The sequence below is a fragment of the Rhinolophus sinicus genome, chromosome 15, assembly GCF_057876585.1.
Source record: "Rhinolophus sinicus isolate RSI-liver-muscle chromosome 15, RSI-T2T, whole genome shotgun sequence".
Classification (NCBI taxonomy): Eukaryota; Metazoa; Chordata; class Mammalia; order Chiroptera; family Rhinolophidae; genus Rhinolophus; species Rhinolophus sinicus.
The window spans coordinates 9724877-9739502 of NC_142515.1; the positions used below are offsets into that span (position 1 = coordinate 9724877).

Here is a 14626-nt window from a genome sequence, read left to right on the forward strand (position 1 = left end):
TCTCTTACGTCAGACATTGATTTATTTACTTATTGTATTATATCTCACCTGCCCCCAAATGGATTAGAAGAGTCTTTACAAGAGAATTGAAAATATATTTTATTATAAGAGACTCTATAATCTATTCCCAGCTTACCCATTTTTAAAAGTTTCTGAGTAGAATAAGAAATACTGAACTCTAAAGTCTATGGTCTCTGAAATTCTGCTTTACCAGAAGACATCTTGGTCTCTCGTTCCTTGCCTGGTCTGAAAGACGGTTGTTCAACCAAAGGTGAGACCAACAGGGGTAGGAAGGAGCCAAAGTCCTTGTTCTCTTCTTGCCCAGACTGGCTGCGGTGTTTGTGAAGGCTTGAGATGAGCTACAGAGTGAGTGATGCTCTGTAGGGCAGGCATCTTCAGCTCATGTGAAAAACAGGCTGAACTGAATCGTGCTGTGTGTGTGTTTTCTTTTGGCAAGCCTGAGGAACAGTGAGATTCTATACTTTTATACTTGGTCTTTTAGACAGTGCACGCTGAAAACTGGCTCTTAGATCTCTAGACATAATAAAACAGATACTTACAGCAATTTCAGGACAGTCTTTGCCTGTCCTGAAACAATTTTTAAACCGTATACATTAAACCTTCACCATGGGCCTTTATTTTTATACTTACTATCTGATATGCTAACGGGACAGTAAAAGTGATTTGAGGCTGTTCTGTTTTCACTTTATTTCAGAAAGTCCTGGCCTCTTTCTATCTAGCTCAGGTGAGACTCATAAGGATGTCGCAGGCCACATAGGGTTTTGTCCAGGGCGGCAGGAGTGGACCTGGCAACCCGCATAACAATTAGCTACGCCAAACTCTTCGCCCATTGTGCCTCCTCCTTAGTCCCCGGGTTACGATTACTTGCAATTTTGGGGGGAGGGGTGCCGCACAAATTCCCCTGTCATTGTTATAAGAATGCAGCGACCTCGTCTGGATCCAGGACTCTGCCAGAGTTTAAAAGTCTGACTCTTACAGAAGGTGAAACTGTTGCCTGTAGCCGAAATATCACATCTTGATCCCATTACGACGGAGTGGAGGCTTGATTCCCCGTGGGGGCCGACAGCAGGAGACTTTTTTTATATGGAGCTTTCGGCTGGGTTCTGACCCGGCTCCTAATCACGGGGGTCTCCTCGAGTTGCAGCTGAAAACCCCTGTAACCTTTATGATCCGGAAAAGCCTCTCCCCGCAGCAGAGGGGTAAAGAATTTAGAAATACTCCGAGGAACGGCTCTGAGAGGAGCAGCGTGTGGAGAGCAATGAGAAGCGATCGCAGGCCAGAGATGGGGTGGGACTGGGACTAACAGCGTGGGGAGCGGGAGGGAGGAAAAATTAGCGGAACGGGAAGCTCAGAATAGAAGATATGAAAGAAAGTGCCAACTAGTGAAAATACTGCAAAAGGATGGGAGGAGGGGGGCCAACGACGGGGGATCGGTTTAGAAAAACAACAATTAGTACAGCTAAAAATAAAGACCAATTTAGAGACAAAGCCAGATACACAAGGAGAAAAAAATAGGACTCGCCAGAAAGACAATTCCTCGCAAAGCAAATGCTCAAGAAAGTGGGGCTAATGACATCCCTTCTTGGGCTGTTTTTCAGAAGAAAATGAGATAATAGAGTGGGGAGTGAGGCGGGCGGGGCTGAGCAGGTGACTGACTGGCGGCGGGAGAGGAGAAATCAGAACCGTAGCGCTGTCGAGCGCTGAGCGCAAAGGCCCTTCCGGAAGGTACGCCACGTGTCCTCAAAGTTAGAGAAGTGTCCCCGCCAGCCTGTGTGCGGGGCAGAGGCATCGCTCTTCGCTGGAACCCATAAGGTTCCTACAGAATCCCCCCGAGGTCCGCCTCTGGAGCCTCAAGGCCGAGGGCAGAGGGCGCCCACCCGCGGCGGCTCCGCTCGCGGGTAGTGCCTTCACGACCCTGGCGACGCCCCCACTGGCGTTCGCCGCGGTGGGAAGGGCCAGCGCCCACGGAGTCGCGGGGCGGGCAGGTCCGGGAGCGCTGGGATCCTGGATGCCCCGGGCAAGGAAGAGAAGGCCTTGGGCTGCGCCCGGGTTTTGCAGAATCGCGAGCCCGTGGCTTCCCGGTCTGTGAACTCCGAGGTGACCCCCGGCCCCCGCGCTCGGTGAAGGCGCGCGAAGCCCAGCAGCGCCGTACACCCGCGGCGCCGTGCCCGTTTCTCGGGCTGCAGGGAGCGGGCGGGACTGGGAGGGACAGAGCCGGACGGGCGGGGCCCAGAGCGGCATCTGCCGCTCTCCCTGGAGCGGCGAGGGGCCCCGAGACGCGCGAACCTCCCGGGCAAGGTTCCTAAGTCCTGGGCGGCGCGGGCTCTTTCTGGGAGAGCGCGATGCATCCCCCGCACCGGACCGCGGCGGCGTTTGGAAGTCTCTTGGGACCATCCCGACCCGTCCGGGCACCCGGGGCGGGACCGCGGGGGCCCCCGCAGGGTGGGCGGGCAGGGCTCGCTGAGCGCGCCACGCGGCGTCTGGTGGGGAGGGCAGCAGGGCGGGGGCCGGGCGCGCCGGGGCGGCGCTGATCCGGCTCCTCCCCTCCTCGGCCTGCTCCTCCTCGCCTTCCTCCGGCTCCGCTGCAGCGCCGCCCGCCTGCGCCTCTTTCCTCCCCCGGGCGCCCGCCGCGATGTTCAACCGCGCGGTGAGCCGACTCAGCAGGAAGCGACCGCCGTCAGGTAAGCGGCCCCGGGGACTTGCGGGCTGGGGCCCCGGGCGCCGCGAGGAGCGGTCCGGGCATCCTTCCCTCCCGCCTGTGCTCGGGCGCGGCTCAGCGATGTCGCCCCGACGACAGACGACAACCTTGGCTGACCGCGCCACTTCTCCCTGCGCCGTCCAGCATCACTGCGGTTCCAGCCGCGACTGGAGCGCAGAGCCTTGAGAGGCGCACGGGGGAGGAAGTTTGGCTGAAAGGAGGAACAACCGCAGTTTTATTTTTAGTGATTGTCTGGGAGAAAAAGGAGATCCAAAATACCCCCAAACTTTGCAGTTAGCGTGAACTGTAGATTTCGAAAGCAGAACGGCGCGCGGGTCCCCCCAGTTCTGGAGTTCTCTGCCTGCGCTGAGAGCGTTGGTGCGAAAGATGCGTGCGTGGCGTGCGGAGGAGGCTCGGCTGGGTCCCCCGCATTCGACTGGGCATCAGGGCCTGGGCTGCCGGGCGCCCTCAGTTCTGCACCATGGAGCCGAGTTGGGCCGCGAGTGAACGTGAACACCAGGGTGGAGAAGGGCACCTCTGTAGTTTGCGGCAGGGAATCGCTGACATTACACAGGATTCGGCTTGGCTGTCACTCTGAGCCAGCCTGAGCCACAATTTGGGGCTACCTGATAGGACAAAAACAAACCCACGGTGGAGCTGAAACCATACCCTTAATTGCAACCTTTTTGTTCGTAATGATAGCTACACCTTTTTGAGCGCTTAGTGTGGCCCAGGTCTGTGTTCACACCCCGGTCTGTGAATTTTCCCTTCACCCTTAGGACAACCTCATAGGACAGGTATTTCTATGGCCACTTCACAGGGGAGGGAGCGGGATTTGTCAGGTAACTTGCCCCAGATCACACAGTAGCTTATGTGATGGGGAATCTTTCAAACGCAGGTTTGCCTGACTCTGGAGTTCAGAGGCTTTTCTGCGGCCTCGCACTCCAAGAGTCACTTTTGCATAGCAAGGGTCTGTACTCATTGGTCCCGACCCTCTTTTCATCTAATATCATATTTTATCAGGGGCATTGTGGTTAGTAGGATGGCCTGGAACCAGACTGGCTGGGTCCAGAATCTGCACCACTTAGGAGCAGGGGAACCCGTCTGTCTGTGCAGAATACGGATCTCCAGAATGGAATAATCATAGCTACCCTTCTTTGAGGACTTAATGGGAGCTGGTTTTCCATCTATCAAGTTATGCAAATCATTGCATTTAATATTTAGGACAACCCCAACAAAGTAGAACTTCATAGGGTTATTGTAAGTGTTAGTTGTCATGTAAACCTTACTTTGTTGCCTGTAGGTCAAAGCAGTCTCTTATGGGTGTTCATTTCAGCCGTTTCCCATTGTTGGATAGTCCCAGACCTGTGGAGTGGTGGTCAGAGCCTGTACTGTGTAGTTAAACTCCTGGTTTCCACTCTATCCTTCAGCAACCGTGGGCAAGTTACTTGACCTCTGAGCCAACTGCTAAATTATCGGGAAATTTGGCGCTGGTGCTAAACCATCCCTAGCCTGAAATTGGCTATCATTGAATATTTATGCCATGGAAATCAGCAAATGCTAAAAGTCAAGCTTTTTATTTCCCCCCTAGGAGAGCTGCTTTACCAGTACACATCTGCATCAGTTTCCCCATCTGTAAATTGGGTTTCATAGAGTTGTAGGATTACATACACTAAGACATATGACATCCCTAGTACAATGCCTGGCACATAATAAGTGAGTAATGGTTAGCTAGCTGTTTTCTTTCCCCCTTTTTCTATTATCATAAAGCTGCTGTGAACACCCCTGTACAGGTTATTCATTGCTTTGCATCATTTTGGGGTTGAAATCTTCCAAACAAAGCAACCGAATTATGGTACAGACATGGTTTTAGGGTACTGTTGCATGTGGGCAGGTTGTACCTCAGAAAGACTGGGGACAGTTTTAGGGACACCAGTGGGATGTACCTTTTTCAGGGCAACAAATTTTAAGACTGCTGAAATCTGGTTAGGGCACTGATAGATCAGCAGGTAAAAATCATGGGTTTGTATTGGATGCCTGGCATCCAAGAGCCCAATTTCCTTACAATTTTTAGGTTTAAAGTCTACCCCTCTGATGGGGAAGGACCAATGAGCCTCTGCCAGTTTGGTGATCACTACTCAGCAACAGGAAAAGAAGGAACTGAGTGAGAACCGGGGGGATGTGGGCCCCCAGGCGAGGCGGAGGTACTAAGAAGCCAGCCAAGTGATCCATGGGACCTGTACTGTTTGTTTTGTTTTGTTTTGTTTTGTTTTGTGTGTGGGGGGGTGATTTTAAATGAATTTTCCTAAAGTAACTCTCCAAATTGTGTAAGCTTCCGGCCCCAGAAAAGCAGGACCCGCCCCTGCTGGACCTGTTTTGGACCTGGCTGCAGTCCTGTCTTTTGGTGCCTTGTACTCTAGACTTTTCCTGCATTTCAGCAAAATCATATTGGAGACAATGTTTTTACGCTGAGGGTTTGGCGTTCCCAACCCCTAATTCCAAGGTTCCAAGTGTGATTCCCTTAGTCTCCTTTCTGAGGTTTCTCAAAGTGTGTTCACCAACCACTTGGAGTAAAGGAGGGAGGAACTTGATAAAATGCAGCTTTCTGGGCCATGCCCGGGACCCTTCCATTCAATCTTGGGGACTGAGGTGGAAGGGAGAGTGGGCTGCATTTCCACAGCGCCCCACTGAAATGCAAGGACCCCCTGAAGGATTCTGCCCACCCACCCTGCCCCTGTCATGACGGCCTGCACCGTTGAGGGTAACGGCAATGCTGCTTAGTTGAAAAACCACAGCCCTCTACCCGCTGTGACTATCAGGGAAATTCCCACCCTGCCAGCCAGGCCTGGGCCCTCCCTCTGGGGCCTGTTATACATTATCCCATTAAACCTTTGGGACCAGTTTCAGATTTATTGCTGGGCTTAAGTTTTTATTTAAAGCTGACAGTTGACATAGCAATTTAATGTCTTTGTTTTAACAATCCAGCCACAGAGTGTCTTGGCCTCTGGGGAAACTTTCCCTGCAGAATGTCACTGGCCCCCTCCTGCAGGTTCAGGGAGAGAAGAGCAGGGACAGAGATAGTGGGAGGGCTGGGCCTAGGGGTGTCTTTTTATTCCGGTGTGGTCAGGCCACAGCCAGCTGAGTCTGTGGTGACATCTCTGAGCATCACCATTGGCAGCCTGTAGACTAGTGCGTGGAGGTGCCAAAGATGCTGTATTTACCTTCATTGACTGTATTTGAACTGATGTCTCCTTTCCTCCCTGTTAGGAATTTTGGAAACTTAGGCAGATGCCCATTTCCTGGAGCTTCCGGGGTGAACTGAGTCACTTCCCCCTTGGGGTTGAGTAATCCCCTCGGCCCCCTGATGCTGCGTTCTGGGAACTTGCTGTTTAAATTGTAACTAAATTTACTCTGACCAGTTTCTTCTGCTTCCCCTAGATAGCTCTCCACAGCAGCTGCTGGAGGGACGGCTGTGGGAGCTGAGGGGGCCAGGCAGGCAACAACAGCAGCTCCTCGATAAGAGCTGTCAGGAGGCGTCCACAGGAGTGACACAGTCCCTTGCGGACTTCCGGGGACAAGTTTCCCTTCCAAGCAAGTTCCCTTCTCTCAAGGGCCCTGCTCAGTGCCTGTGGGTCAGCTTTTCTCTCTCTCCTGCGGGGTGCTCAGAGACCTCTGATCTGGCCTGCCCAGTCCCGTTCCCCCCTGCTCTCCAGTCTGCCCCTGGGTGACTGGACATTCCCACCTCTGTGCCTTTGCTCGCGAGGGTGTTGTCTGTCCTTCATCGTCTTCCAAAGCTGGGTCTCCCTTCTCCAACAGGCCCGCTCTTCCAGGCCTCCTGCCTCGCACCCTCCCTACCCCTGAAATGCAGTCTGTCCATTTCATCTCTCCCTGGACAGCTGCAGAGGCCGCCTAGGGCAGGGACTTGTCTGGAGCTGCCCATTTCGGAAGGGACAGAGCAGAGAACTCAGATCTGCGAGCCAAGTGCAGAGCTACCTGACCAACCTCACACAGTGCCTATTTAATCATCTTGTTAAAATATATTTAGAGAAGGAATATGGAGCATACGACTTTGCTCTTTCCTTCCCTCCCTCCCTCCCTGCCTGCCTTCCTTCCTTCTTTCTTTTTTTACTTTCTTCCTTTTTCCAGGCAGGACATTAAAAACAGACAAAGCCATCATTCACCATCTTTATCATTCCACAAACGCAAGGATGTTTTAACACCCAAATAGTCGGAAAGATATAATGTCATGTAAAGAACTATCCTGATACACAAGAATCTTCTAATAGGGAGAAGAAGTGGGTAACTGAGGGACAGAGGTAAGAGAAAGACCTGTTCCACTGTGCTCCCTTTTGTATCTTTTGAATTTTGTACTATGTAAATAAATAGAATTGGCTATTAAAAACAAACAAGCAAACAAACAAAAAAACCCCAGACTGTCCTTACTCTATCAACACAGCTCACTTGGTAACTATTTCCTTATTCTTAGTCTCATTTCCCCATGGACCAGTGAAGAAAACTTCATGCCCGTCTGTGGCATTGTGGGCAGACGGCCACCTGGGATCTCCTGGTCTCATCTTCTCAATTAATTTTAAGTTCTGTGAGAAAAAGGGCCCGTCTTTCATTTTTTGCAACTTTCACTGCCCTTCCCTTTCCAGGCTTTCTAGCCAGACAACCTCAGGTTGAATCCTACCTCGTCTACTTCCTTGCTTGCTCCTTTGGAGCAAGTTGTTTAACTTTTTTGTGCCTCAGTGTCCTCATCTGTACAATGGGCCAACAATGGACCTGATCTCCAAGGGCTGTTGTGAAGTTGAGATGGGATCTAGTAAGTGCCCAGTAAATGCCAGCTATTTTTACAGCTGTCGTCCTCCTCTCCGCCTCAGAAGTCATTTATGAATGCACATCTACACGTGAGTGCCAGACACAACTGACCCTGAGGAAGACACACCTCTTACTTTCGAGAAATGCAGTCTACCTGACTGTGATGGAGGGAAAATGTCACTTATTTGCCTCGTTGTAGGGGTCAGGGGAGAGTGACACAGAGTAGGAGAGTGAGGGCACATTTATGCAGAAATGTCACATCCCAGAGGAAGCACGAGGGCTTCTGGAAAGTGAAAAAAAAAAATAATGACAGGGTCTTCGCTTTCACCTCCAGGGTAGGGCTCCTGGGTAGTTTTATTTTTTCTGGGCCTTTGCCTAGAAAGTGAGAATTCTAGGGAGGCTACAAATAACAGTGCAGCGTTCTTATTTCCTTCCCCGCTGGTAGAAACTAGAAACAGTGGCCATCTGTTGTTTAGTCCACTCAAAAGAGGATGTTGAGGCTTGTTTTTCCTTCGGACCCAACGGTGCTTGGGAGCCCTGCAGCCCCCGGCCTGTCTCGCCCAAAGTGTCTCTCAGAAGGCAGTGGATTTTGGGGCTGCGTCCTCCCCCCACCCTGGTGGACCCCAGAACATGGAACGTAAGGAATGGTCCCCACCCCCTGTGGCAGATGTCCTCAGCTCGCCCATCGCTGGGGCAATGGTGGGGCAGAGTAGGCGCTGGCGGGGGTGTGGTGTACAGACACAGGTGCAGGCGACCTTTCGGGGCACAGCCTGAGTATTTGGCTTTCTCTGCGGCCTCAGACTTCGTGTGAAAACTGCCATGATGCCGTTTCTGAGCCGAGCCAACCCAACCCTCTTCAAACTGTTGGTCTGCTCTGCTCTTTGAGGTTTGCTATTATTATGATTATTTTAAAACTTTTCAATTTTTATTATTATTTTCTGCTAGTGGCAGTTCATGCAAACCTCCCTACCCAGGGAATTGCATGCTTGACGGGTAGTTATTCTCAGAAGCTAGATACTGGAGCCGATAAACACTTAAGAGATATTTAGATACAAGATAGAGTGTTTCCATGACCCAGTTTCTCTGGAGCCTTACATAGATCTCCAGTTTTAACAAACGGATTCACTGCTTCTAAGTTGGGATGACTTTTTTTCTTTAATTGTTTGATGTGATATAGGTAACAGGATTTAAATACGTTTGGTGGGGTGTGCACTTTCCTTGAGTATTTTAAAGAAGTATGGGAAGTGTTGTGTGTGTGTGTGTGCATGTGTAAGTGTGTGTGTGTGGGTTGTCCCAAACCACTTTAGAATTTAGGGTTAACATTTCTGCCTTTTCCTGGCCTTGAATGTTTAGTTTGCTTTTAAAAATATGCTGTGAGTTTTGGGGTACTTAGGACAGAGCTTTTGACGATGTAAGTTGATTCTGTTGTTGAGGAAGCTGGATATTGATTTTATTGAAATGTTATTTGAGTTGGGGAAATTGTCAATGCAGGACCCGTCGTCCAGACCTTCCTGCAGACTACTAGCAGGAATCCATGTTGCAAGCATTCAGTTCTGATAAGTGTTACAGATGCCTTTTGAGTACGGATTTCCAAGGAATTAATGTGTGGAGAACATCTCTGATAGATATGACATCATAGAATCTATGAATAATGCATTATGCAATATGCTGTGAGCACCCAGCCTCAGCCATCTGCGCCGAGATACTGCACCGTCTTTGAAATAATGGCTTTTATTGAAGCCAGAAACCACCTAGAACAGCATACATGTAAATGGAAAGTGTGTGTACATGTGTTTGCATGCTGGATGATTCTGGCCCAGTCTTATAGGAGTTTTTGTTTGCATGGAACTGGACTCTTACCCAGTTTTCTCAGTCTTTTCCCACAGCGTAATTGTTATCTTTCTCTTCAAGGCTGGTGTGTTCCGGCCTCTGAGTGTAACGATCAGCAAATAACAGAAATAAATACGGCAGTAGAGCTCTCTGGAGCAGGACTGCCTAGGCTTGGACCATGATTCCCCATTTCCTAAGCTGGACCACCCTTGCAAGTTACTGTACCTCAGTTTCCTCACCTGTGAAGTGGGGATATTAGCCACATCAGAGGGTCCTCGTGAGAACTGAATGATTTAACCCATGTAAAAAGCTCAGAACAGTACCCAGCACGTTGTAAACAAGTGTGTTTATTATTAGCTAATGATAGACTAATCTGAAGACAAGTTTATTGAAAAATAAGTATTGTGCCTGCAAAAATCTAAAGATCTAAAATCTTTCAAGAGTCCAGGAGGCACGATAACATTTTTTGTCATTGCAAAAATGTTTGACAGTTGAACTGCACAACAACAAAAGTAAACAGAGCTAGATGAAATAAAAACAAACTAATGTTATCACCAACTCCTTACGAGCTTGAGTGATGTTAAAGCTGCAAGAAAAACGTGAGTAACTTTTTTCCCACCTGTGCATTCCAAACTACCTTCTTGTGTAATCCATCTAAAACGGAAACTTTTATCTATGAAAAGAGAAAATAAATATATGGGATCTCTGTGGCTCCAAGTGCCATGAGTTGGGAAACTGTGAACACTATGTTTTGCTTTATTCTTAGGTTTAGAATAAACTGAAGTTCAGAAGTAAAGCTGTTTGCTATGGAGAAAGGTTATTTCTTTCTCATACACAGTATTGGGCTGATTATAACATTTAAAGTGAACTGACATGGCTTAGGACACCCTGACTTACATACATCAGCAAAAAGCGGACATCTCCTGCGCAGGAGACAGATCCTGAGTAATGGAAATGCCCCGAGGTAAAGGGCAATCTCTAGGGTAGTGCTTGTTGGAGTGGCCTCTGCTCAGTCTCATTGGAGGCTGGAGATAATGACTTGGAAAAGAGAGACACCATTAAGTGAATGGAGTAGGCAGATGCTGATCTATCCAGAGCTATCTATCTATATCAATAGCAATTAAGAAGGAATGAGAAAGGAAAAAAAAAGACATAGCCTTAGTCAAAATGGAGAGACAGTCAGGTTCCATCCAGCAGTTCCATTTTACCCTCTGGACCTTTATTTCCCTGGCTCTAAGATCACATTGGTGGGTTTTGAATTGTGAAACTTTTTGTTCAAATGAAAGTTGGCACAGAAACCTAACATGCCAAATAATTAGTGAATGAAATAAAGAGTGAGGGGAGGTAGTTGTCTGATGATGAGGCCAGCTCACTTAGGTCTCAGTTGAGCAGATCTGCTTAACCAGAGCACTCTTTTGGCTAAATGGGAAATCTACCCAGTGTATTTATTTGCATGACAGAGCGACAGTGAAAACCAAAATGTGGTTTGGTTTATGATTGTAAAGGATGTCAACAGTTTTGGAATCCTTTCAGACCAAGGTTGAAAACGTATGGGCCAGTCAGTGGGTCTGCAATGGCAAGAGAAGTTTGCAGCTGCCTCAGAATTGTTCCTGGAACAGCGAACTTGTTGTCCCTACATTTATTTCCTTAAGAGAAGCTCTGCTGGGGAAATGGAGTCAGCTGTCAAACTGTATTCTCCCGGTAAAGAACAGAAGAGTAAATTGGTGAAATGCTTGGCGGAATGAGCCCTGTTGCAGAAATTTCTCATAATAATGACCTTTTGATTTGATTTATACTTCACTGGGAAGAAACTCAGTGTTCAGAAGCTTGCCACTCTAGCATTTGCAAAGAGGGCAGGGAACTAATTTAATATCCACGAACTGAAGATTCACTTTAGAGAAGCGTCAGATCCATTTGTGATGTGTTCGAGTGAGTTTGTTTCTCAATTAAAGGAATGGATTTGTCCCAAATAATTCCCTTACGTGCTCCATCACCAATGTGTATTAAAACACAAGCTCTGCCAGGCTCCTGGCTTCTGCTTTATTTAGTCCAAGTCTGCCAGCCAGTGTCTAAATTCCAGGTAGTTCTCCCAGAAGCTGGGAGACGGAGCCTCAGCTGCTTGAGAAATTAAAGTATGTGTTGTGCCCCAATAGAATATGAGTGATCCTGGAAGCTGAATTACTGTAAAGTCCAATGTATTCTGATACAACTTTCCTCCAAAAACCTTTTAAAACTGTATGGTGCCCTAGTTATTTGCAATGACGATCATTTATAAGATGTTTTTCATTTATCCTTTTAAGTGAGTCACTTAGCTGATTTCTTAATTTCAAGCTTATTTTTCTCCTAGATTCGAACCTTTCTTTATAGAAAAATGTCTCTACTTTGAAGGGAAAAAAAAGGGCAATTGAGAAGACAATATTAGGTCTAAAAATAGTTCACCCTCAGATCCTTATTTTAAGGAAGAGGAGAGAAGAACTAACTTTTGCTGAGAGTCCACTCTGAGCTTCTGGGTGGTCTGGCACGCTTCCTCCTGTATCCTTCTGATAACCTGAGAGATAGAGGGGTGATCTTTATTTTACACACAGAATTTTGCCTGTGGTCACACAGTCCGAATTGGCCAAACTGGGTTTGGAACCTGGGCCCCTCCAAAGTGACAGTCCATGGTTTTTCCTTGAGTCTAGGAAGGGGCCAAGTTCTATAGAATGAGATATGTTTGGGTTGTCACTTCCTCCTTCAGGCAAGTGGCCAGGTGTGTTAGTTGGAGGTCCCCTGTCCCCTATCCTTTAGTCAAGAGGCTTTTTAGGTGTCTTGAGTAAGAGAGTGTAGCAGAGGTGCAGGTACAAAGATAGATTCATTCATTTCATTCATTCATTCATTCATTCATTCATTCATTCTCTACCTATAGTAACAGTGTGATGCTGAGCCATATTGAAGCCTGGGGCAAAAGAAAAAAATCAGTTATAGTGATCCTGTCTTTATTTAAAATTTTGATATTTTCTTCATTATGGAATGTCTTTCATTAATTTTGATTTTTCAAAATATTGCATGAAAATATCATTTATCTTGATGCCTGAGTGTCTTAAGGCAACTCCCTTAAATTTTGCACCTGCGGCCAGTGTCTCCCTTTCCCCACCTTCATCCTGGCCCTGGTACATACTTTTATAGGTGTGCCAGGCAATGAGCTATCAGCTGGAGATGCAAGATAGAGATTTATGGGGTGGCCTGGCCCAGCCCATCTGCCCACGACCTCTTCTCAGGCCGCCAGCATTGTCTCTTCTCTTTTTAAAAAGGAAACACCCTTGTTTGTAAACCCTTAGATGCAGAAGAATAAAATCCCTCCCTTTTATTCCAAAAAAAAAAAAAAAAGAAAGAAGATTATGGGAGCTTTCAGACCAGTCAGAGTCAGTTGTGCAAATAGTCACAACACCCTAGCATGATAATTGTAAGACTGTGCACAAAGTGTGATGGGGAAGGAGTCGCTGATGCACCCCCGTGCCTGGCAGGAGGGCTTGAGTGGGACCCGAGGGCTGCCTGTGGTTGGCCCGTGGACAGGTAGGGGAAGGATGTAAGGGGAATGTCCTTTCACCGCTCTAAGCCTTGGGTTGTCTCACCTGTAAATGGAAGAAATGGTAGCATCTACTTCATAAGATTGTTGTCAGGACTAGAATGAGTTCCCTGGGTTAAGAGCCTTGAATAGATTCTGGCATGGAACTTCACATCTGTTAGCCACCGTGGTGATGACGACACGATGACCATTATACGCAGATGTTTTTGAAGGACTGCATCTTGGAGCCACATACACAGTCTGAGCTTTGCTTTGCAGACATCCATGACAGTGACGGGAGTTCCTGCAGCAGCCACCAGAACCCCAAGGGCACAGCCAAGTGGGCAGCCTCGCTGGAGAATCTGCTGGAAGACCCAGAAGGCGTGAAAAGATTTCGGGTTTGCCTTTTTCATTGTTGGAGGGATTGATGCGACACGTGAAGAAATTGAGATGTGGGGGGCTGGGGGGAGCACAGGCCAGTTAACACTGTCTGGAGAATAAGGAATTCTCACCTGTGGTGACCGAGATGGAAAGGCTTTCCCAGGTGGTCATGGACCAATATGGCGGGCGCACACAGACTGTTTCTGGGTTTTGTATGGCTGGATGGGAGGGGGCGGGGTGGGGAAGAGGTACCGTGCTCATTGGCAAAATCTACAAAGACTGTCCAGCTCGCTGACACCTGGGAGGGGGTGGTCTGGAGCTCTCTGATGTGAAGGTTTGTTCTCTTGTGTGTTAGGCTTGTAACAGAACGAGGCCGACTGGACAACAGCTAGCAAAGTGAAGTTAAGCTCAGAGAGGAGGCTGAGGGATGGGGGGACATGTTCGTGCTGCTTAGAAATAACTTTTCTGGCCAGCAGCAACCCCAGGTGTTTGTTAGCAGGAACACGTGTGAATTTGAAGAATGCCTGTGTCTTCCTGAGTCCCATCGTCTGTTCTTAGGCCTTGGGTCAGGCCAGGACAAGCCCTCAGGCTGTTAGTCCCGAGGTCCCCAGGGAGGGGGCAGCGGGCAGGGCTAGTGACGTTCCTGGACCCCAGGCCACTGTGAGTTCCCTCTAGATCTCCTCTCAGGGAGGAACACCCTTGTGTCCAGCAGAATAAATACTTTTCTGGGCCACTGACCTGCCATTATCTACCAAAAAGGAAAAATACGCACCTCCAACTTGCGTATTTTTTCATCTTGGCGTTTCTGGACATGCTTAATATGTTTTCTTTTCTTTTGTTTAAAAAAATAGGCCTGATTTTAGAGGAATGTACTTTGTTTAAACACAGTCTGGAAGGAACCAATATATCTTCCACTTTAATTTACTTTTTGGTAATTTATTGTAAGCTTAGAACTGTGAGGAGACGCCTGCTTCATTTCTACTCTTCCTCCCAATGTCAAAGCCATTAAGTTGAAATGCATATGAAATTCTAGCTTTAACATTAAACATAAGCTTTGTTTTCAGGGGGTTGTCACAGGGCAATCAAATCATGCTCATTTATTGGATTTTGCCAAATCAGTCCTTGAAGGGAAATGCATTATTTGTTCATTTGTGGGGTTTTTTTAATTAGAATACTATTGATATTTTTTCTTCTCTGTATCCATAGGAATTTTTAAAAAAGGAATTCAGTGAAGAAAATGTTTTATTTTGGCTAGCATGTGAAGATTTTAAGAAAACGCAAGATAAGAAGCAGGTATTTCTTCCACTCTTTAATCACGTTCCTGATCTTTTTTT

The 14626-nt window shown here is 47.8% G+C and overlaps 1 protein-coding gene across 5 annotated transcripts in view; it reads left to right on the top strand.

Moving 5' to 3' along the window:
• The first annotated feature begins 1986 nt into the window (after window positions 1–1986).
• Window positions 1987–14626, top strand: part of RGS10 (regulator of G protein signaling 10) — a 35338-nt gene continuing 22698 nt past the window's right edge. For 2 of the 5 annotated variants that reach the window (XM_019725276.3, XM_019725278.3), the window contains exons 1-3: window positions 2569–2702; window positions 13191–13309; window positions 14499–14585. In XM_019725276.3, coding sequence (XP_019580835.1) covers window positions 2654–2702; window positions 13191–13309; window positions 14499–14585 — 255 coding nt within the window. In that variant the 5' untranslated portion in view covers window positions 2569–2653. Of the gene's footprint in view, window positions 2119–2568; window positions 2703–8016; window positions 8175–13190; window positions 13310–14498; window positions 14586–14626 lie in introns of those variants that run through there. The other 3 variants (XM_074338976.2, XM_019725280.3, XM_074338977.2) reach the window with 3 other exon arrangements.